Raw genomic sequence first — 24,913 nt, 5'->3', positions numbered from 1 at the left:
ACTTCTCTCTGCCCCTCTCAACCAGGCCTGGGCATCCACGGTGAAGGTTGAGGGGGTGGAGGCCTGGATCTCTGGATCCTGTCTGGCCTGCCTTGCTGGAGGGTTAGACAGTCTAGTCTCCAGGGGTCAGTCAGAGTACTGTGCGTCTAGTGAAGGTCATCTAGCCAGGTTAACTGGGCTACGCTTGGTGCCATGTGTCATGTTAATGGTCTGTATTTAAGAGCCAGTGAAAGGAGAGTGGATGGGAAGCCCTGTAGTGAGACGGATGCTCTCGGCTTCACTGGGGAACTGAACTCATGTCAAAAACATATGGCGCTGAAATGGATACATATTGAGCTCCGTATAATGTGTGAAGGAGCAGCTTTGTTTGTCTGTGTGTGTGGGGGGACGGTGGGGACGGGACGGGGGTACGGGGGGAACAGGGAGGGGTGTGTATGTGTTCCCCTGTGTGTCTACTTTTGACCTTCCTCCGTTTCATTGACTGCCTTTAAATATTGCCTTCCCAATTTACCTGCTTTTGTCCACATGCCATGTTATTCCAATGTATAAAAACATTTATGGCCAGACAGACAGACACACACACACACACACACACAGTCCTAGCGGAGAACAGCAGAGCTTGCCAAGTCAGCGCTGAGCGCTCGGAGGTGGGATCATCATGTTGGCTCTGTGTCTCGTCTCATGTCTTATGGAGGAACGGCTAAGTAATGCAAAGCTTCAATTAGGGCTCTTTGGGGGTCTTAACCAGCGGCGTTCCATTTAGACCCCCCTAATTCCACTGCAGTTAAACCCAGAGCTTGTAGCAATTCAGCCCCTTGGAGACCGGACAGAGGAGAGAGGGAGAGAAGGAGGGAGAGACGAGAAGAGAAGAGAGGGAGAGGGAAGAGATGAGGCGGAAGGCGAGAGGAGGGAGGGAAGAGAGAGGAGACAAAAGGGAAGGGAGGAGGAAAGGGAGAGATTTTTCTTCTTTTGTGCTGATTGCTTTTCATTCAGTTCCAGGTCAGGGCTCAGGTTGTCGGAGGAAAATGGAAATCTAAACATTTCATGGCCGACATGTCGCTGTGACCCCGGGCTCATCCCTCTCTGTCTCGCTCTCTGTCTCTCTCTGTCTCACTCTCTGTCTCTCTCTGTCTCACTCTCTGTCTCTCTCTGTCTCACTCGCTGTCTCTCTCTGTCACTCTCTCTCTCTCTCTCTCTCTCTCTCTCTTTCCCTCCCTGTCTCTCTCTGTCTCACTCGCTGTCTCTCTCTGTCTCTCTCTGTCTCACTCGCTGTCTCTCTCTGTCTCACTCTCTCTCCCTCCCTGTCTCTCTCTGTCTCACTCGCTCTCTGTCTCTCTCTGTCTCACTCGCTGTCTCTCTCTGTCTCTCTCTCTCTCTCTCACTCTCCCTCCCTGTCTCTCTCTGTCTCACTTGCACTCTGTCTCACTCGCTGTCTCTCTCTGTCTCTCTCTCTCTCTCTCTCTCTCTCTCTCTCACTCTCCCTCTCTCTCTCTCTCACTCTCCCTCTCTCTCTCTCTCTCTCCTCTTCTTCCGGCTGTACTCCTCCATCTCCCTTTCCTTGCTCTGTTATTGAGAGGCTGTTATTCCCTCGTCATTTCTCTAAAGCAGTAGATGAATCGTTTTTTCCCCACTGCTTCCATTGTAGTCTCACAATGTAGGTCCGTCATGTGGACCCCAGGAAGCTCAGTTCAGTGACTGAGACTCTAAGTTGTTTGATCAAAGGGTCGTCCCTATACCATATCATTCATCTTCCAGGATAGACCTGCATAATGATTGTTCCTGATATACGGTCTGGGTATAGACTGATATCACATGTCGTAGTGTCCACCACGTGTTTTCTTTCCCCTTCCTTTGTCCTCAGTGGCTTTAGCTCCATATGATATTGTGATTCCCCCCTCTCTCTGTGTGTTTTTTTTTGGGGGGGGGGGGGGGTGAGGCGTGTCCGTGGCCAGATGTGAAGCCAGCCATCCCGTCAGCTCACGGATGATCAAACAACCTCACACTCACCCAGCCTCCTCCTCACCTGGGGGAGAGTCCTCAAGGGCCTCCCCTATCTCTCCCCACTTCCTGTATCCTCCCCTCACTCACTTTTCTCTCCTTCACTACATCCTTCCCTTCTCTCTCTCTCTCATTGCTGCTGCCTCTTCCCTCCTTCATTTCTCCTTATTTCCTTCATCCCCCCCCTCTCTCTCTCTCTCTCTCTTTCCTTCACATCATTCTCTCTCACCTCTTTTGTAGGTTGCCCCAAACTGACCTCAGACTAGTGTCTATAGGCATTGTTGTCATCCTGCGCCACATGATGCCTAGTAGCTCATAGAGAAACAGTGTGAGGCCAGCTACAGTGTCAACATGCCACTGACTGTTGACTATGTGCTGCCAAGGACACTACCAGGGCCCCAGATGACATGCCACCGCTCCCCCACCGACAGGCATCACGGGTGGGCTACAAACACTCAGCTTGGTGGGGTGGCTGGAGGGCTGGTTGGAGGGCTGGTTGGAGGGATGGCGGGAGAGGGGGGTGTTTGCGCCCATGTCATGGACGATTACTGTCAACTGTCACTGCTGATGTCTCCTCAAACCTGGTGATGTGTGTGTGTGTGTGTGCACATCAATGTGAATGGAAAAGGGGACAGTAGCACAGAGCATCTCCGTCTCACCAACCACAGTCACATTACCCGGTGCGCTGCACCATCACATTCCCTCACGATAAGCCCTATCTTCCTCTCATAATCCCTGTGTATCATAGAACCTACTCACTCAATCAAATCACATCAAATGGTATTTGTCACATGCGCCGAATACAACTGGTGTAGACTTTAACGGGAAATGCTTGCTTACGAGCCCTTCCCAACGATGCAGAGTTTATAAAATAAAAACAGTTACACAAGAGAATACACAAGAATGGAGCTATATACCGGGAGTACCAGTACCAGATCAATGTGGAGCTATATACAGGGAGTACCAGCACCAGATCACTGTGAAGCTATATACAGGGAGTACCAGCACCAGATCACTGTGGAGCTATATACAGGGAGTACCAGTACCAGATCAATGTGGAGCTATATACAGGGAGTACCAGATCACTGTGGAGCTATATACAGGGAGTACCAGTAACAGATCACTGTAGAGCTATATACAGGGAGTACCAGTACCAGATCAATGTGGAGCTATATACAGGGAGTACCAGCACCAGATCACTGTGAAGCTATATACAGGGAGTACCAGCACCAGATCACTGTGGAGCTATATACAGGGAGTACCAGTACCAGATCAATGTGGAGCTATATACAGGGAGTACCAGCACCAGATCACTGTGAAGCTATATACAGGGAGTACCAGTACCAGATCACTTTGGAGCTATATACAGGGAGTACCAGTACCAGATCAATGTGGAGCTATATACAGGGAGTACCAGTACCAGATCACTGTGAAGCTATATACAGGGAGTACCAGTACCAGATCACTGTGAAACTATATACAGGGAGTACCAGTACCAGATCAATGTGGAGCTATATACAGGGAGTACCAGTACCAGATCACTGTAGAGCTATATACAGGGAGTACCAGTACCAGATCAATGTGGAGCTATATACAGGGAGTACCAGTACCAGATCACTGTGAAGCTATATACAGGGAGTACCAGTACCAGATCAATGTGGAGCTATATACAGGGAGTACCAGATCACTGTGAAGCTATATACAGGGAGTACCAGTTCCAGATCAATGTGGAGCTATATACAGGGAGTACCAGATCAATGTGGAGCTATATACAGGAAGTACCAGTACCAGATCAGTGTAGAGCTATATTCAGGGAGTACCAGTACCAGATCAATGTGGGGCTATATACAGGGAGTACCAGTACCAGATCAATGTGGAGCTATATACAGGGAGTATCAGTACCAGATCAATGTGGTGCTATATACAGGGAGTACCAGTACCAGATCACTGTGGAGCGATATACAGGGAGTACCAGATCACTGTGGAGCTATATACAGGGAGTACCAGTACCAGATCACTGTGGAGCTATATACAGGGAGTACCAGTACCAGATCAATCTGGAGCTATATCCAGGGAGTACCAGTACCAGATCACTGTGGAGCTATATACAGGGAGTACCAGTACCAGATCACTGTGGAGCTATATACAGGGAGTACCAGTACCAGATCAATGTGGAGCTATATACAGGGAGTACCAGATCACTGTGGAGCTATATACAGGGAGTACCAGTACCAGATCACTGTGGAGCGATATACAGGGAGTACCAGATCACTGTGGAGCTATATACAGGGAGTACCAGTACCAGATCACTGTGGAGCTATATACAGGGAGTACCAGTACCAGATCAATCTGGAGCTATATACAGGGAGTACCAGTACCAGATCACTGTGGAGCTATATACAGGGAGTACCAGTACCAGATCACTGTGGAGCTATATACAGGGAGTACCAGTACCAGATCACTGTGGAGCTATATACAGGGAGTACCAGTACCAGATCACTGTGGAGCTATATACAGGGAGTACCAGTACCAGATCAATCTGGAGCTATATCCAGGGAGTACCAGTACCAGATCACTGTGGAGCTATATACAGGGAGTACCAGTACCAGATCACTGTGGAGCTATATACAGGGAGTACCAGTACCAGATCACTGTGGAGCTATATACAGGGAGTACCAGTACCAGATCACTGTGGAGCTATATACAGGGAGTACCAGATCACTGTGACGCTATATACAGGGAGTACCAGTACCAGATCACTGTGGAGCAATATACAGGGAGTACCAGTACCAGATCAATTTGGAGCTATATACAGGGAGTACCAGTACCAGATCAATGTGGAGCTATATACAGGGAGTACCAGTACCAGATCAATGTGGAGCTATATACAGGGAGTACCAGTACCAGATCAATGTGGAGCTATGTTCAGGGAGTACCAGTACCAGATCAATGTGGGGCTATATACAGGGAGTACCAGTACCAGATCAATGTGGAGCTATATACAGGGAGTACCAGTACCAGATCAATGTGGTGCTATATACAGGGAGTACCAGTACAAGATCACTGTGAAGCGATATACAGGGAGTACCAGTACCAGATCACTGTGGAGCTATATACAGGGAGTACCAGTACCAGATCAATGTGGAGCTATATACAGGGAGTACCAGATCACTGTGGAGCTATATACAGGGAGTACCAGTACCAGATCACTGTGGAGCTATATACAGGGAGTACCAGTACCAGATCAATCTGGAGCTATATACAGGGAGTACCAGTACCAGATCACTGTGGAGCTATATACAGGGAGTACCAGTACCAGGTCACTGTGGAGCTATATACAGGGAGTACCAGATCACTGTGAAGCTATATACAGGGAGTACCAGTACCAGATCACAGTGGAGCAATATACAGGGAGTACCAGTACCAGATCAATTTGGAGCTATATACAGGGAGTACCAGTACCAGATCAATGTGGAGCTTTTTACAGGGAGTACCAGTACCAGATCAATGTGGAGCTATATACAGGGAGTACCAGTACCAGATCACTGTGGAGCTATATACAGGGAGTACCAGTACCAGATCACTGTGAAGCTATATACAGGGAGTACCAGATGACTGTGAAGCTATATACAGGGAGTACCAGTACCAGATCACTGTGGATCTATATACAGGGAGTAATAGTACCAGATCACTGTGAAGCTATATACAGGGAGTACCAGATCACTGTGAAGCTATATACAGGGAGTACCAGTACCAGATCACTGTGGAGCTATATACAGGGAGTACCAGTACCAGATCACTGTGAAGCTATATACAAGGAGTACCAGATCACTGTGAAGCTATATACAGGGAGTACCAGTACCAGATTACTGTGAAGCTATATACAGGGAGTACCAGTACCAGATCAATGTGGAGCTATATACAGGGAGTACCAGATCACTGTGAAGCTATATACAGGGAGTACCAGTACCAGATCACTGTGGAGCTATATACAGGGAGTACCAGTGCCAGATCACTGTGGAGCTATATACAGGGAGTACCAGATCACTGTGAAGCTATATACAGGGAGTACCATTACCAGATCACCGTGGAGAGGTAGAAGGTATTAGAGGTAGATATGTATATGGAGGCAGGGTAAAGTGACTAGATATCATGATAGATAATAATAAGGTATTAGAGGTAGATATGTACATGGAGGCAGGGTAAAGTGACTAGGCATCAGGATATATAATAATAATAATAATAATAATAATAATAAGGTATTAGAGATAGATATGTACATGGAGGCAGGGTAAAGTGACTAGGCATCAGGATAGATAATAATAAGGTATTAGAGGTAGATATGTACATGGAGGCAGGGTAAAGTGACTAGGCATCAGGATTGATAATAATAAGGTATTAGAGGTAGATATGTACATGGAGGCAGGGTAAAGTGACTAGGCATCAGGATAGATAATAATAAGGTATTAGAGGTAGATATGTACATGGAGGCAGGGTAAAGTGACTAGATATCAGGATAGATAATAATAAGGTATTAGAGGTAGATATGTACATGAAGGCAGGGTAAAGTGACTAGGCATCAGGATAGATAATAATAAGGTATTAGAGGTAGATATGTACATGGAGGCAGGGTAAAGTGACTAGGCATCAGGATTGATAATAATAAGGTATTAGAGGTAGATATGTACATGGAGGCAGGGTAAAGTGACTAGATATCAGGATAGATAATAATAAGGTATTAGAGGTAGATATGTACATGAAGGCAGGGTAAAGTGACTAGGCATCAGGATAGATAATAATAAGGTATTAGAGGTAGATATGTACATGGAGGCAGGGTAAAGTGACTAGGCATCAGGATTGATAATAATAAGGTATTAGAGGTAGATATGTACATGGAGGCAGGGTAAAGTGACTAGATATCAGGATAGATAATAATAAGGTATTAGAGGTAGATATGTACATGAAGGCAGGGTAAAGTGACTAGGCATCAGGATTGATAATAATAATAATAAGGTATTAGAGGTAGATATGTACATGGAGGCAGGGTAAAGTCACTAGGCATCACATGAAGGTGAAAATACAATCTAACGTTTGTTCAGGTTCTAAATAGCCATGCCGCCATCTGAAGAAAAGGAGAGAACAGAGGACGCTGGCAGTGGTGTGAAGAATCAAGCTCCCCAGGGAGGGAGGATAGCTTGGGGGGTGTTTGGGAGGATAGCGGGGGCTCGTAATTACAAGTGGTTTGTATGTAATCCGGGGCCAAAGTAAAGGGGATTTGGGTCTGGAGCTAGAGCTCAGTGCTGATTCCATAGAGCGAGAGACAGAGAGACTGAGAGAGAGACCGAGAGAGAGACCCAAGACAGAGACCGAGACAGAGAGAGAGAGAGAGAGAGAGAGAGAGAGAGAGAGAGAGAGAGAGAGAGAGAGAGAGAGAGAGAGAGAGAGAGAGAGAGAGAGAGAGAGAGAGAGAGAGAGAGAGAGAGAGAGAGAGAGATAGTTATTTAGTTATAAGTTAGTTATAGATTCATTTTCCATATTTAGATTTTTACATTTATTACATTCTACTATTTTACTATTATTTTACTACTATTTTATTGTTATTATTTTTAATTTTGTATTATTATTTACTGCCATTTTATATTATTAGTTATTGTTTATAATTGTATTACAATGTATATTGTATACATTGTTGCTTTGGCAATATTAACACAATGTTTTTCATGCCAATAAAGCAGCTTGAATTTGAATTTGAATTTGAATTTGAGAGAGAGAGACTGAGACCGAGAGAGAGAGACTGAGACCGAGAGAGAGAGACTGAGACCGAGAGAGAGAGACTGAGACCGAGAGAGACTGAGACCGAGAGACTGAGACCGAGAGAGACTGAGACCGAGAGAGACTGAGACTGAGAGAGGTACTGAGACTGAGAGAGAGAGAGTGAGATACTGAGAGAGATACTGAGACTGAGAGAGAGAGAGAGAGTGAGATACTGAGACCGAGAGAGATAGACTGAGACTGAGACCAAGAGAGATACTGAGACTGAGAGAGAGAGAGTGAGATACTGAGACTGAGAGAGATAGACTGAGACTGAGACCAAGAGAGAGACTGAGACCAAGAGAGAGAGACTGAGAGAGAGAGAGAGAGAGACAGACTGAGAGAGAGAGACAGTGTGCCAATCATCTCCTGGGTAATCTACCAGATGCAGAGGCACTTGGGAACCCAACACCCCGGAATTAAAACGCTATCTATGCTCTTTTCCTTACTCTCTGTATGTGTGTGTGCGTGTGTGCGTGTGTGCGTGTGTGTGTGTGTGTGTGTGCCGTGAAATATCTGTGTGGGAGTTTGAATAATAATGACTGTTTCAGTTGGTTGTTTATGGGAGCGTGTTGCATGGGGTGTGTGTGTGTGTGTGACAGCAATGTGTGTTAGGAGGTAATTGCTGTAGCTTTGTAAAAGAGCCTCCAGAGCACTGCAGAGCGCAGTAGACTGCAGGGCTGTGAAGGTCATTAGTTCTAGCAGCCTCATAATCAGATATGAAACGTTCAGTTAAGAACCGTAATGAAACGTCTGCTGTTGATCTCTCACTGATGGTCTCCGCGGCGAGCTAGGAGAATATCTAGGAGAATATCTAGGAGAATATCTGGAATCTCCCCCCCTCTTCTTCCTCTCTTCCTCCCGCTTTCATTTAAACGCCGTTCTAGGAGAGGAAGATTGCTGAAATATCCCCTCCTCCCGCCATCTCATCCTTGTTTACACGCTGCTCATTCCGCTAGTCTTCTCAGACTGTAACCCTGAGGGCAGATTAGAGGCGGTCTAGACTGTAACCCTGAGGGCAGATTAGAGGCGGTCTAGACTGTAACCCTGAGGGCAGATTAGAGGCGGTCTAGACTGTAACCCCGAGGGCAGATTAGAGGCGGTCTAGACTGTAACCCTGAGGGCAGATTAGAGGCGGTCTAGACTGTAACCCCGAGGGCAGATTAGAGGCGGTCTAGACTGTAACCCTGAGGGCAGATTAGAGGCGGTCTAGACTGTAACCCTGAGGGCAGATTAGAGGCGGTCTAGACTGTAACCCTGAGGGCAGATTAGAGGCGGTCTAGACTGTAACCCCGAGGGCAGATTAGAGGCGGTCTAGACTGTAACCCTGAGGGCAGATTAGAGGCGGTCTAGACTGTAACCCCGAGGGCAGATTAGAGGCGGTCTAGACTGTAACCCCGAGGGCAGATTAGAGGCGGTCTAGACTGTAACCCTGAGGGCAGATTAGAGGCGGTCTAGACTGTAACCCTGAGGGCAGATTAGAGGCGGTCTAGACTGTAACCCCGAGGACAGATTAGAGGCGGTCTCGACTGTAACCCTGAGGGCAGATTAGAGGCGGTCTAGACTGTAACCCTGAGGGCAGATTAGAGGCGGTCTAGACTGTAACCCTGAGGGCAGATTAGAGGCGGTCTAGACTGTTACCCTGAGGGCAGATTAGAGGCGGTCTAGACTGTAACGACGTTCACTGTGACCTGTTGTTCTCTGACTGGTTTCGGCATTTTTCTTCCCAAGTTTTTTTCCTCTCGTGTATAACCACCTGTAATCATCATCTCTGAGATATTGTTGGTATTCGAAGGCAGGTAGCCTAGTGGTTAGAGAGTTGGGCAAGTAACCGAAAGGTTGCTGGATTGAATCCCCGAGCTGACAAGGTAAAAACCTGTTGTTCTGCCCCTGAACAGTTAACCCACTGTTCCCCGGTAGGCAGTCATTGTAAATAAGAATTTGTTCTTAACTGACTTGCCTAATTAAATAATGGTTTAATTATAAAATATATATAGAACGGGCATCTTTCAGGCTCTGAGGTAAACAGAGCAGTACTGAGGGAGGAGAAGGAGGGGATGTGTGTGTGTGTGTGTGTGTGTGTGTGTGTGTGTGGCAGGAGTGTTCAATGGTTTAGTCCATCATTGTAGTGTTGTAATAGCAGCCAGATGTTGTGTTGTAATGATGCCTGCACTCATCCAAATATGTTTACTTAAGTGTGATGATTAATTACCCAGGATGATAGCATATGGGAGAGAGAGGGAGACTCCAGAGGCACAGTGAGCATCAGTACATTTTACTGAACACAACATTCTGCTGTTGAATGTTTCTTTGGTGGGGCTGTCATCTTTTGTCATCCTTTCTCTATCAAACCCCAAATCACTAACCCTTCCCCATCTCTTATGCCCTCTCCTATACAGAGCAGCCGTCCAATCACCATCAGCAGGGCCAGTCCACGCTGCCGCCAGCCCCGCCTCCCCACAAGCAGCAGCCGTCGGTCACCGCGCTCAACCACAACTCCCTGAGCAGCCGCAACCGTAACCCCAGCCCGGCCCCACCGGCCGCCCTCCCCGCCGAGCTGCAAACCACACCCGAGTCCGTGCCGCTGCAGGACAGCTGGGTCCTGGGCAGCAATGTGCCACTGGAGAGCAGGTAAAAAAAATACATGGCAACTGTATTAAACATGAATTAAGCAAACCTGGCAACCCAAATCTCAAATCGGGTAACAGATTGCTCTAAATCAAGACATTATTGAATATAACATAACATTAGCATACCTGGAAAACATAACCGTCGGTAGGCAACTAGATTCAGCTGCCGGCCGATTTTTGTCAGAGCCGATGCTCGGGGGGGCCGGAACATAATTATAATAATTTGTACACTTCAGCTAAAATAGATTGTATTTGAAAATAACCATCATTTCATACCTTGATTGCATTGAGACATGATCACAAATCTCTTTTTTTATTTGTGAGAATACCTGGCAACCCAAACCACCAATCTGGCAAGGTAGTCAACCTTGGGAACCATGCCTTAGCTAAACTGGCAAATCGAAACTAGTTAAAGTGGGCAAAATAGCATGTGTCCGTAACATTCGTCTGTAAAATTCAGCCAACTGGGCAACCCTTACATCAGCCAGCCCAGTAACTATACCCATTTGTGACTTTGCAAATCAAACCAGAGCCAATCTGGCAACCCAAACATTTACAATACTGATGTAGCAACACACTGAAACTCACCAAGGAATCCAAAATCAGGGAGAACAATGAGGGTATTTCTTTAGTGTAACCCTCCTCCACTCTAGCCTACCTCAGAACTAGGATCTTACAGAGAACACACACTCAAACACTAATACACACACACACACACACACACACACACACAGAGAGAGTGCGAGCACACTGCCCGTTCACAAAGGCTTTCCTCCCAAGTGTTATTGTACAGCTTTTGGATTTGTCAATCAATGACTAGGGACACATTAGAGGGAGGTTTGTACACACACACACACACACACACACACACACACACACACACACACACACACACACACACATTGATTTGTGCCTCTGCTGTATTATTAGTAGACAGCAGTCTGGCTCAGGTGTTCTAGTGTTAATGGGTTTCTTCCTCCACCTCCTCCCTGTTTTAAACAGTTACCTGCACTGTTCATTCACGCTTTCATTGTTACACAATACAACAAATCTCCCTCCTGTCTCTGTGTGTCTCTGTGTGTGTCTGTGTGTTGCTGTGTGTGTGTGTGTGTGTGTGTGTGTGTGTGCACTTGCTTTCTTTATGTGCGGGTGTGTGTGTTTCTGTGCTTGTGTGTGTAGCTGCCAGAGTGAATGTGTGTGCGTTTGAATCTAGAAGTTACAGGACGCTACTCTTTTGTTAGCGCCCTCACTAACCCCGACCTCAGATCCAACAGTCAATTTGTACCTCCCTCCTTTTTTGTCCAGAATGTTTCCCACCTTTCTTCTCCAGAAAAAGAATGAAGGAAGGAAAGAAAGAAAGAAAAAGAGGAGAAGAAAAAACCCTGACATGGCGATGTAACATTACAAGGCATAAATAGAGGGATGGAGGGATGGAGGGACAGGACAGTGTAGCTGTAGAGTTAAGCAGGGCCGGGGGCCTCTGGGTGATATGTGTGTGAAAAGCCCTGGCTGTAGAGTTTTATATTTTATGACCAGAGAAGTGCCAGGACAAACAGTGTGTAAAGGGACCCTTGAATAACACACCTGGCTCTCCTAGGGGAGGCCCTGTTTCTCTCTCTCTCACACACACACTCTCGTTCCCTCTCTGTCTCTCTGGCCTTTTATTTATGGTTCATCTGTCTCCAACACCAGAACCAACCATAACCCCAGACGTCATCTGCAACAGGCGTGTCGGGCAGATGGATATCAGGGGGGGGGGGACTAGCTGGCGTCATGTCCCTCGCCATCCATTTCCTCTTCCTATATGTCCATCCTTCTCTCTCTCTGTCTCTCCTCCTCTTGTCCATGCCATCCTCCTGTATGACCTTGGCTGTCCTCATCTCCTATTGACAAAGCAATATGTAGACATCTATTATCAACAAGAGGGGCTTAAAGCTCGTGTTACTCCAAAACCAAACCCCCCCACGACCACAGGGAATACAGTTCCACCGTGGCAACGGGGCCCATGGGGGAAGGAAAAAAACACAACACAGGAATGCAGTGGTCAACTCAGAGCCAGTGGGATAGCCCCGGTCCAAAACCACACCACGACCCTCAGTGTGTGTCTGTCTGTCTGTGTTTGTGTATGATGGAGAGAGATCCTCCCTTGCTGTGTGTAGGAAGCCTTTTAACCCAAGCTCTGGCTCCAACATGGACAAACACTACAGCACAGAGTACTCACAGTATCAGATTCCCTCTCTGCTTTGTAGGCACCTTTTAAACGCGTTTGGCTCACACTCGCGGATTGAGCACTCCCTGTCTGCATCCCAAATGGCACCCTATTCTCTATGTCATTCAAAAGTAGTGCACTATAAAGGGAATAGGGTGGCAGGTAGTCTAGTGGCTCGAGCGTTGGACTAGTAACCGAAAGGTTGCAAGATGAAATCCCCGAGCTGACAAAAATCTGTCATTCTGCCCCTGAACAAGACAGTGTTCCTGTCATTGAAAATAAAAATGAATTCTTAACTGACTTGCCTAGTTAAATAAAGGTCAAATAAAAAATGTAAAAAATTGGGATGCAGGCTAAATGTGTGTGCGTGCAAAGGGAGGTTGTGTTTCATGTGTATACACAATAAGAGCCTGTCAGGGAAATAAACTAAACTGTGAACTTTCTTGGCAGCCAGAGGCGTAGAAGTAGAGAAGAGAGAGTATGCTCTGTGACGGTGGGATTTGATAAATGTTCCCCCTGCACAAACTGAATCGCAAATCAAGCCCATCATTTCTAAACCAGACATTATTTTTGACATTGGGGCTCAAGAAGAAATGATGAAAGCAAAGTGTAATAATTCAAGGGTAGGAAGGAGGACTCTCCAGTCTTCAACGCTTCTCTTTCAGAGGATGTTGATGAGCAGGTATCATCCCTTTTAAGGTTTTTATTGGAAACGTAGTTTAACTAAATGTGTGCCGACGAGGAGTATTTTACTACACGTCATCTCACCTTACAACATCTTGTTTCATGTCGGCTCCTTCTGTGAACGTTGCGAATTGTGTTAGAGGTATGTGAAGGAGTCAAGCGCAGGAGAACATAGATGTCCAAGTAGCGTCTTTAATAGGCAAGTCCACAACACACAAAAAGGTCAGGTGCAATACCAAAACAAGAAACCGCCCACGACACAAGAGAACACAGTACTCACGGGAGGAGGAAAACAACGCTCCTAAACGTATTCGCACTCAGTATAAACGGGAATAAACCTGAGGCACAACCTCAGCGAGCAACATAACACGTATAATCCCGCACAAACGTAAGCAGGCAACAGGGGTAATTATACACACAGAAATTAAACCAAATGAACCTGCAACGCTTTTGGTTTGGAGACGTAGCGGAGTCAGGCGCAGGACACAGGTTGAGTTCAAAACAGTCTTGTTTACTCAAAAACCAAAGTCAAAATCTCCAACAGCAAACTAACAGGGTGAGGAGAAACATCTCCAACAACCACTGAACAAAGAACAATCACAGACAAAACAGAAATGGGAGCCAGAGGGTTAAATAGGGAACATAATAAGGGAATTGAAAACAGGTGTGTGTATAATTAAGACAAAACAAAACGAACAAGGAAACATGGATCGGTGGCGACTAGTAAGCCGGTGACGCCGACCGCCGAGCACCGCCCGAACTGGGAGAGGAACCACCTTCGGTGGAAGTCGTGACAGTGAAGTCTTCTTTAAATCTTCTCAACTATGGTGGTCGGCCTAGCAACAAAGTAAAGATCCTATATAAAAACAGAAATATTTTCGTTATTGACAGCATGACGTGTACTATTTAATTTATAAAAACAGTTGACGGATCACATAAAAAACAGCTGCATCTTTAAGGGAAATAATGACACAGTGTTGTCTTAGAAATGTACAAGAGAAGCCCATTTTCTTTAGGCTTCAGATGCTGTCTCGGGTCTTTAGTCAACTTTCTGCACAACAATATTGCTACATTTTTGTTTCGTTTTTCTGGCTTCCCTTCCCTCCATCTCAGTTCTTATATTCTTTTTTTTTCAACAATGAAGCAATAGTAAAATAATATAGCCAGATATACTTATAAAGGTAAATATAGGGTACATTAAAATAATGACAATTACTCACACACTCATGACGCACACACCCTCTCACCACCACCCACTTAGAGAACGGTCTCCATCATAACCGTTTAACTCAATAAGCCCACTTTAACCACCCTCCTCTTCTGTCACCATTACTCCTCTGATTACACCATTACTCCTCTGATTACACTATTATTCCTCTGATTACACCATTACTCCTCTGATTACTCCATTGTCACATATTCATTTAATACTGAGGACATAAGGAAGAAATCCCCTGGAGACGAACGCTAACGTTAGCTAGCTCCTTTCACCGTGACAATAACATTGAAAAGCCGTGTTGAGGAGACACTATAGCTAACGTTAGCTAGCGCCTTTCACCACGACAATTACATAGAAAACCCTGTTGAGGAGACTCTATAGCTAACGTTAGCTAACTCCTTTCATCAATTACATCTAAAGCCCTGTTGAGGAGACACTATAGCTAACGTTAGTTAGCTCCTTTCACCAATTACATCTAAAGCCCTGTTGAGGAGTCACTATAGCTAACGTTAGCTAGCTCCTTTCACTAATTACATCTAAAGCCCTGTTGAGGAGACACTATAGCTAATGTTAGCTAGCTCCTTTCACCAATTATATCTAAAGCCCTGTTGAGGAGACACTATTGGTAACGTTAGCTAGCTCCTTTCACCAATTACATCTAACGCCCTGTTGAGGAGACACTATAGCTAACGTTAGCTAGCTCCTTTCACCAATTACATCTAAAGCCCTGTTGTGGAGACACTATAGCTAACGTTAGCTAGCTCCTTTCACCAATTACATCTAAAGCCCTGTTGAGGAGACACTATAGCTGACGTTAGCTAGCTCCTTTCACCAATTATATCTAAAGCCCTGTTGAGGAGACACTATTGGTAACGTTAGCTAGCTTCTTTCACCAATTACATCTAAAGCCCTGTTGAGTGTTCACCTTTGCTACTTCATCTATTGTCTCCTCCTTTTGAGATCTTGTATAGAGTCTGGTTCCACTCAGTGACGGAGAGCTTCAGTTCTCTCTGAGAGGTTCTAAGAGTCTGTCTTAGAACCTGTGTACGTCACCGACCACTTAACATGGTGGTGCTTGATGCATTCAAAGACCTCTCTCTCTCTCACGTCTACAGATGAATAACTCTCTATACATAAATAGGGTCTTCTCAGCATGGTCAGTGAATAATAACAAAAGCATTGCTTCTTATATACCCCGACACACATTTCCACATTTCCACATCTGTGAATCCCAACCACACAACTTCAACAACTCTAAACATAGCCTTTGAGAGCAAGGAGATGATGCCAAGCAGGGTGTGAACGACAACCCTGATTTAGGAAACAAATGTGTGTGTGTGTGTGTGTGTCTGTCTGTGTGTGTCTGTCTGTCACTTAAATGGCTCCTTGTTATCAGCCTACCAGAATAGACTGTAATTCAAACCATAAACCTAATGCTTTATAAACGTCCCCTGCAGAAAGACAATACACACCAACAGTGATTAACTGCTCTTGTTGATTTTTTATTTATTTTTGATTTCACCTTTATTTAACCAGGTAGGCAAGTTGAGAACAAGTACTCATTTACAATTGTGACCTGGCCAAGATAAAGCAAAGCAGTTCGACACATACAACAACACAGAGTTACACATGGAGTAAAACAAACATACAGTCAATAATACAGTAGAAAAATAAGTCTATGTGAGCAAATGAGGTGAGATAACGGAGGTAAAGGCAAAAAAGGCCATGGTGGCAAAGTAAATACAATATAGCAAGTAAAACACTGGAATGGTAGATTTGTAGTGGAAGAAAGTGCAAAGTAGAAATAGAAATAATGGGGTGCAAAGGAGCAAAATAAATAAATACAGTCGGGGAAGTGGTAATTGTATGGGCTAAATTATAGATGGGCTATGTACAGGTGCAGTAATATGTGAGCTGCTCTGACAGCTGGTGCATAAAGCTAGTGAGGGAGATAAGTGTTTCCAGTTTCAGAGATGTTTGTAGTTCGTTCCAGTAGAGAACTGGAAGGAGAGACGGCCAAAGGAGGAATTGGCTTTGGGGGTGACCAGAGAGATATACCTGCTGGAGCGCGTGCTACAGGTGGGTGCTGCTATGGTGACCAGTGAGCTGAGATAAGGGGGGACTTTACCTAGCAGGGTCTTGTAGATGACCTGGAGCCAGTGGGTTTGGCGACGAGTATGAAGCAAGGGCCAGCCAACGAGAGCGTACAGGTCGCAGTGGTGGGTAGTATATGGGGCTTTGGTGACAAAATGGATGGCACTGTGATAGACTGCATCCAGTTTATTGAGTAGGGGATTGGAGGCTATTTTGAAAAATGACATCGCCGAGGTCGAGGATCGGTAGGATGGTCAGTTTTATGAGGGTATGTTTGGCAGCATGAGTGAAGGATGCTTTGTTGCGAAATAGGAAGCCAATTCTAGATTTAACTTTGGATTGGAGATGTTTGATGTGAGTCTGGAAGGAGAACTTACAGTCTAACCAGACACCTAGGTATTTGTAGTTGTCCACATATTCTAAGTCAGAACCGTCCAGAGTAGTGATGCTGGACGGGCAGGCAGGTGCGGGCAGCGATTGGTTGAAGAGCATGTATTTAGTTTTACTTGTATTTAAGAGCAGTTGGAGGCCACGGAAGGAGAGATGTATGGCATTGAAGCTCGTCTGGAGGGTTGTTAACACAGTGTCCAAAGAAGGGCCAGAAGTATACAGAATGCTATCGTCTGCGTAAAGGTGGATCAGAGACTCACCAGAAGCAAGAGCGACATCATTGATGTATACAGAGAAAAGAGTTGGCCCAAGAATTGAACCCTGTGGCAACCCCATAGAGACTGCCAGAGGCCCGGACAACAGGACATCCGATTTGACACATTGAACACTATCAGAGAAGTAGTTGGTGAACCAGGCGAGGCAATCATTTGAGAAACCAAGGCTATTGAGTCTGCCGATGAGGATGTTGTCACGTCCTGACCATATACTTAGGTATTTTTTGTATTATATTTGGTCAGAACGTGGCAGAGTTATGTTTGGTTATGGTATAGTGGGGTTGTGAGTGTTGGGTTAGGTTCTAGGTTAGGTTTTCTATGTGTAGGTGTATGTCTATGTTTGGTTAATTGGGGTTGGGACTCTCAGTTGAAGGCAGGTGTTGTCTATCTGCCTTTGATTGAGAGTCCCATATAGTGGGGTGTGTTTGTGTTTGGGATTTGTGGGTAATTGTATTTTGCACTGTGTTTCGTTTCACCTGTGAAACTGTCACCTTTCTCCTTTGCGTATTTATTTTGTTTTGTCGTTCCTATCTAAAATAAATATGATGTGGAACAGTCAACCTGCTGCGTATTGGTCATCGAGTGATTTCGATATATCTTCCGATGAGGGAGAATACGAGGATCGTGACAGATGTGGTCAGTGACAGAGTCGAAAGCCTTGGCCAGGTCAATGAATACAGCAGCACAGTATTGTTTGTTATCGATGACGGTTACGATATCGTTTAGGACCTTGAGCGTGGTTGAGGTGCACCCATGACCAGATCTGAAACCAGATTGCATAGCGGAGAAGGTGCGGTGGGATTCGAAATGGTCGGTAATATGTTTGCTGACTTGGCTTTCGAAGACCTTAGAAAGGCAGGTTAGGATAGATATAGGTCTGTAGCAGTTTGGGTCAAGAGTGTCCCCCCCTTTGAAGAGGGGGATGACTGCAACTGCTTTCCAATCTTTGGGAATCTCAGACGACACAAAAGAGAGGTTGAACAGGCTAGTAATAGGGGTTGCAACAATTTCGGCAGATCATTTTAGAAAGAAAGGGTCCAGATTGTCTAGCCCGGCTGATGTGTAGGGGTCCAGATTTTGCAGCTCTTTCAGAACATCAGCTGACTGGATTTGGGGGAAGGAGAAATGGGGAAGGCTTGGGCGAGTAGCTGTGGAGGGTGCAGTGCTGTTGACCGCGGTAGGGGTAGCCAGGTGGAAAGCATGGCCAGCCGTAGAAAAATGCTTATTGAAATGATCAATTATAGTGGATTTATCGGTGGTGACAGAGTTTCCTATCCTCAGTGCAGTGGGCAGCTGGGAGGAGGTGTTCTTCTTCTCCATGGACTTTACAGTGTCCCAGAACTTTTCTGAGTTTGTGTTGCAGGAAGCAAATTTCTGCTTGAAAAATCTAGCCTTGGCTTTTCTAACTGCCTGTGTATATTGGTTTCTGACTTCCCTGAAAAGTTGCATATCACGGGGGCTGTTCGATGGTAATGCAGAACGCCACAGGATGTTTTTGTGTTGGTTAAGGGCAGTCAGGTCTGGAGAGAACCAAGGGCTATATCTGTTCCTGGTTCTAAATTTCTTGAATGGGGCATGCTTATTTAAGATGGTGAGGAAGGCATTTTAAAAAAAATAACCAGGCATCCTCTACTGACGGGATGAGGTCAATATCCTTCCAGGATACCCGGGCCAGGTCGATTAGAAAGGCTTGCTCGCTGAAGTGTTTCAGGGAGCGTTTGACAGTGATGAGTGGAGGTCGTTTGACCGCTGAGCCATTACGGATGCAGACAATGAGGCAGTGATCGCTGAAATCTTGGTTGAAAACAGCAGAGGTGTATTTAGAGGGCAAGTTGGTTAGGATGATATCTATGAGGGTGCCCGTGTTTACGGCTTTGGGGTGGTACCTGGTAGGTTCATTGATAATTTGTGAGAGATTGAGGGCATCAGGCTTAGATTGTAGGATGGCTTTGGTGTTAAGCATGTCCCAGTTTAGGTCACCTAGCAACACGAGCTCTGAAGATAGATGGGGCAATCAGTTCACATATGGTGTCCAGAGCACAGCTGGGGGCAGAGGGTGGTCTATAGCAGGCGGCAATGGTGAGAGACTTGTTTTTAGAGAGGTGGATTTTTAAAAGTAGAAGTTCAAATTGTTTGGGTACAGACCTGGATAGTAGGACAGAACTCTGCAGGCTATCTCTGCAGTAGATTGCAACACCGCCCCCTTTGGCCATTCTATCTTGTCTGAAAATGTTGTAGTTAGGGATGAAGATTTCAGAGTTTTTGGTGGCCTTCCTAAGCCAGGATTCAGACACGGCTAGGACATCCGGGTTGGCAGAGTGTGCTAAAGCAGTGAATAAAACAAATTCAGGGAGGAGGCTTCTAATGTTAACATGCATGAAACCAAGGCTATTACGGTTACAGAAGTCATCAAAAGAGAGCACCTGGGGAATAGGAGTGGAGCTAGGCACTGCAGGGCCTGGATTCACCTCTACATTATCAGAGGAACAGAGGAGGAGTAGGATAAGGGTACGGCTAAAAGCTATGAGAATTGGTCGTCTATGACGTCCGGAATAGAGAGTAAAAGGAGCAGGTTTCTGGGGGCGATAAAATAGCTTCAAGGTATAATGTACAGACAAAGGTATGGTAGGATGTGAATATGGTGGAGGTAAACCTAGGCATTGAGTAATGATGAGAGCGATATTGTCTCTAGAAACATAATTGAAACCAGGTGATGTCATAGCATGTGTGGGTGGTGGAACAGAAAGGTTGGATAAGGTATAATGAGCAGGGCTAGAGGCTCTACAGTGAAATAAGCCAATAAACACTAACCAGAACAGCAATGGACAAGGCATATTGACATTAAGGAGAGGCATGCTCAGCCGAGTGATCATAAGGGTACAGTGAGATTCAGACAGCTTGCCGGGCCATAGATTGCAAGCTGGCAGAAGATGGAGGGAGCTCTGTTTTTAGCCACCTTGTGCATTTCCGTCTGTAGATTAGTGGGGTTCCGTGTGGTAGAGGTGACCAATCCAATTGGCAATATAGTTATAATTATAGTGGACAAAGAAAATTGGCCGAGAGATCTATTCAGATAGCAGCCGATAAGACAATGAACGATTAGCGGGCCGCAGATGGGCGTTCAGGTTACGTCGCGACGGAGGGGCCAGTTGGATAACTCCCTCGGGCAGATAATGTCGGTAGTCCAGTCTTGAAGGCCCGGTGGGGCTCCGCATCGGCAGTAAAACGGGTCAGGATAGGTGATTGTAGCCCAGGAGTGGCTGATGAAACTCTTCAGCTGGCAAGCTCCGGAGTAATTGATGTTTGTTCTGGGACCGACGTTAGCCAATAGTCACTCGGATAGCAGCTAGCTAGCTGCAAGATCCAGGTGTAAATGTCCAGAGCTTGCGTTAGAAATCCAGGGATATGGAGAGAAAAATAGGTTCGGTGTGCTCTGGTCTGCTTCACGTTTTACAAAACTGGCGGTAGCTATTCGAGCTAAGGGATAGCTGATGACCGCCAACCGTGGTTAGCTGAATACTAACGCTAGCTTCTGGCTAGCTTCTGTTGTGGATTTCAGATTTGAGGTGAATAATCCTTTTTTTTTTAATTGGTGAGGCGAGTTGCAGGAGAGTGCTTTGAAGTTGAGTTTTTAGAAAAAAAAGATATAAAAAGATATGCGAAGAAAATAAGTAAATGTATATATACACGGGACACGACAAGATGAGGACAAAAGATGTCTGACTGCTATGCCATCTTGGAGAGAACAGTTGATGACGATATACTGTATTTTACTACACTTTTCATTATGACAGTATATCAACAACAGGTTTTTAATTCAGCAATATCAACAATGTGAATTTTTTTGTGCTATTTTAAATAATACAAAACAACATTAATAATGATAATACTGTAATAAAAGTCTCTGTAAATGATTTGTACCGTGTTACAGACATGCATACAAATCAGAAATGTGATCCATAACTTAACGCTGCTAGCGCTGTATCTCGGCTTCACTGGCTGGATTTCAGTCTGAGTGGCAAGTCTGTACGGCCCAGGGGTTATTTCATTTAAACACTCAGGTAATATCAGAGAGTCAAGCGTTTCATCAAAGACACATTATTCCACTATCATGTAGAGCAAATGAGAAAGTTAGATCAACACCATTGTAATGACTTGATCAGCTGCTTCTTGAAGTCTCTCATTTATTGAAAGTATTTCTTACTTGAATTCTTCACACCATATTCCTCCTTAGCTCATAAAGCGAGAGAGACGCGCACGCACACACACACTCACAGCTCCTAGAGAGAAGAGACAGACAGACGCCGTATCATATGTACACTGAGGTTAATCTCTTCAGACTAAACACACACCAACTGTCGTATGCCTTTAGCTAACCCACACACCTCCGACCTCACCAGCCGCAGACTATCTATAGAAACACAAGGCAGGCTATGTTCCCCATTCCTGTTCGTGAGCCGACTAGCTAATAAAGTTTGTACAAACTCCTTCCCTGTGGCTCAGTTGGTAGAGCATGGTGTTTGCAACGCCAGCATGGTGTGTGCAACGCCAGGGTTGTGGGTTCGATTCCCACGGGGGGCCAGTACAAACTAAAAAAACTAAAAAATGCATGAAATGTATGTATTCACTACTGTAAGTCGCTCTAAATAAGAGCGTCTGCTAAATGACTAAAATGTAGAAATATTTACAGCCTGGGGGATTAAATCAATGTTGCACCCGGTAACATTGTGAGCGATAAGCTATAGCATCACCATCCCATGAATGCCAATTATGGACATTGGCATACATCCATACACCTATAGGAAGGAGCTGATGATACAGGGGGGTTTTTCACTTTTCTTTCTTTCTTTCTTTCATCTGTCACTGGTACTTTTTCAAAGTCTGTGTTCTCCTGCAGCTTTGTGACTGTAGTCATCGAATTAATACCGTTTAGCTTTCATTTTATATTTCTGTATTTCTTTGTGGATTACATAGTACTTTTTTGTGGATTGATAGTACTTATGTCAGGATAATGAAAATGTGAAGTGACGATTTTGGAGAGGGACATAATGAGAGTGGAGAGATTTAGAGTTTTAAATGAGTTAAAAAGTGGATGGATGGAGGGGGAGGCCCAGGTGTTTGAGGGCTGTTTTGTGAATGAGAGAGGGATAAGGGAAGGATGGGTATAGCATGGCAGAGGTCTGAGTGGAGGACAAGGAGGGGTGGAGAGGAAGATGAAGGATAAGTAGATAACATGAGAGAGAGAGAGAGAGAGAGAGAGAGAGCGATCAGTCGGGATAGAACACGGGTGTGTGGGTACTCGAGGGGGTTAGGTTAGAGATGGGAGGATGAGAGAGGGAGGAGGGTGAAAGGTCTCATTCCGAGGTGATAATCCCTCATCACCCAATCCGTGACTCATTGTCATTCTCACCTGTTGTTTCAGAGGACTGCCTCCCACGCCTGTTTCACACACACACACACACACACACACACACACACACACACACACACACACACACACACACACACACACACACACACACACACACACACACACACACACATCTCATAGACAAACACACACACACTCCTTTGCCGTTCCATCCCTTCCTCCTATCTACCTCTGGATCAGCTCTCATTAGCCCGGTCTGCAACTCAACACCTAGATTTCACCACAACTATGATTCCCCCGCCCCTTTATTTTCTCAAAGTAGCTCAGCCTCTTGTCTTTTCTCTGAGCCTGCATGTTGCATTAACTTCCCTAGAATGTGTTGACGTAGCTAACCTGCTAGTTCTAGCTATTGTACAGTATGGCCGCATGCTAATGCTAACATGTCTTCTCTATAGCCTCACGCGAATGCTAATATTGCTTTTCTATCCTCCTGCTAATGTTCACATAGCATCTATATGTCCCAATGCTAACACTAACATTAGCGTGTTTAGGACCTCAATGCTAATATAGCTTATTTATGGCCTCATGCTAATGCTAACAAACTGTTTATTCTCTATGGCCTTGTGCTAACTCTTATAGATGTCAACATGCTAACGCTAAGATTATCGTCTCTATGGCCACATGCTAATGTTAGCGTCTCTCTCCTCGGCCCATTGTTGGAGAGCTCTGGAGATGTGAAAGGAGATATGGGGGGATTAGCATAGTAATGCTGCTCAGCGTCAGGCCACCTCCAGTCAATTAACAATGGTGGCCCCCGCCAAATGCGTGCCTTTGCTCTTGCAGTCGCAAATCTACAAATCCCTAATGCCAATGGAAACTGGTTGCGGCTGGCCCACTATCATAGCACTGAGAAACCCTTTTGGCCCCGTAGTGTAGGTATCGGGCACAGAGATGCTATCGAATGGATGGAGCAATTATATCTGTCCTCTGTTGCCGTTTGATTTCAATACTCATGGAAGAAGTCATTGAACTTTGTCAAGATTTTATTATCATTGTCAGGTTTTTTAATCAGAATATTTAATTATAGTTTCAAAACGTTTTTAAATCCAGCCACGTTTCCATGTAGACTTCGTCTCTATCGTTTCACTGATACGAGCGAACAAAGATAATGTTTTGGTTGAAAGGAGCCATTTGAACTGGAAAAGGTAGCTAAATTCAATTAAAAAGTAGCACAATTTCTTCCCATAAACGCAGAATCCGTTTTCATTCGAATGAATTGTCTTTTTAATTAGGAGATTGATAAGAACGCTCGCATTGTTTTTTAAACAAACATATTAGATCTTCCATTTAAGGTCTGACTTTTTTTCTAAATACCTCTCTCTCCCTTTTCCACAAAATGAAATATGAAAGATATCATTGGAATGTGTTGCACATAAACCATACAATCCAGACACCTGGAAATTTGATATGGTCATAAATAATACTGAAGTGCCTATCGCATATCCAATGTAATGTATGTTTGGGTAATATAAATCAAGTCTAAGAAGACAAATGGGAAGTAAACACACACACACACACAGAGTCACGCACCCTGGAGAGCTAAATGCTTTACAGCTAAAACAATGTGTGAACGCTATAAGAATTTAAAATACTAGGGTGAGGAAAACCAACAGCCAAACAAACCAGCTCACTGGCTATACCGTTTTAGACGAACATATTATACCTGTAGGACTCCGTACTTTAGTGTTACATCAATCTGGAAATAGCAAACGAAATAAAACTTTATTTAAAGTGCATTTAAGGCATCTACATCTATACAAGGAAACAATACAAGGAAATTCAGAATCTAAGTAAGTGCTTACACCCTCTTTTCAACACACACTCCCTCAGTGGTGTGGCGTGCCGTTGGAGTGGTGCTTCACGGTGAGATGGGAGTGGAGAGAGCCGTTATGTCTCCATTTGGTCAGGTCAGTAGGGTCAGTCTGGGCTGGAGGGGCTACGTTGCCATGACGCACAGGTCACTAAGGTCAGGGTATGTGTGGTCAAGACTTATAACTGGACAATTCATCAGAGAAAGAGAGAGAGAGAGAGAGAGAGGGTAAAGGAGTTTTAAGTTCACATGCATACGTACAGTGAAATGCTTGACTTGCAAGCCCTACCCAACAGTGCAGTGATCAATATCAAATGGGATAACTAATAAGAAATATTTAAAAATGTAACAAGAGAAATAGA

General features: G+C 45.0%; 1 protein-coding gene across 9 annotated transcripts in view; it reads left to right on the top strand.

Moving 5' to 3' along the window:
• The window catches only part of LOC115202196 (teneurin-3), a 425,097-nt gene that overhangs the window by 266,180 nt on the left and 134,004 nt on the right, over positions 1-24,913 (top strand). For all 9 annotated transcript variants that reach the window (XM_029766158.1, XM_029766159.1, XM_029766165.1 and 6 more), the window contains one exon: positions 10,209-10,440. In XM_029766158.1, coding sequence (XP_029622018.1) covers positions 10,209-10,440 — 232 coding nt within the window. The remainder of the gene's footprint in view (positions 1-10,208; positions 10,441-24,913) is intronic.

This window comes from Salmo trutta, chromosome 11, assembly GCF_901001165.1.
Source record: "Salmo trutta chromosome 11, fSalTru1.1, whole genome shotgun sequence".
NCBI lineage: Eukaryota > Metazoa > Chordata > Actinopteri > Salmoniformes > Salmonidae > Salmo > Salmo trutta.
This window is presented reverse-complemented; position numbering and strand designations above follow the sequence as displayed.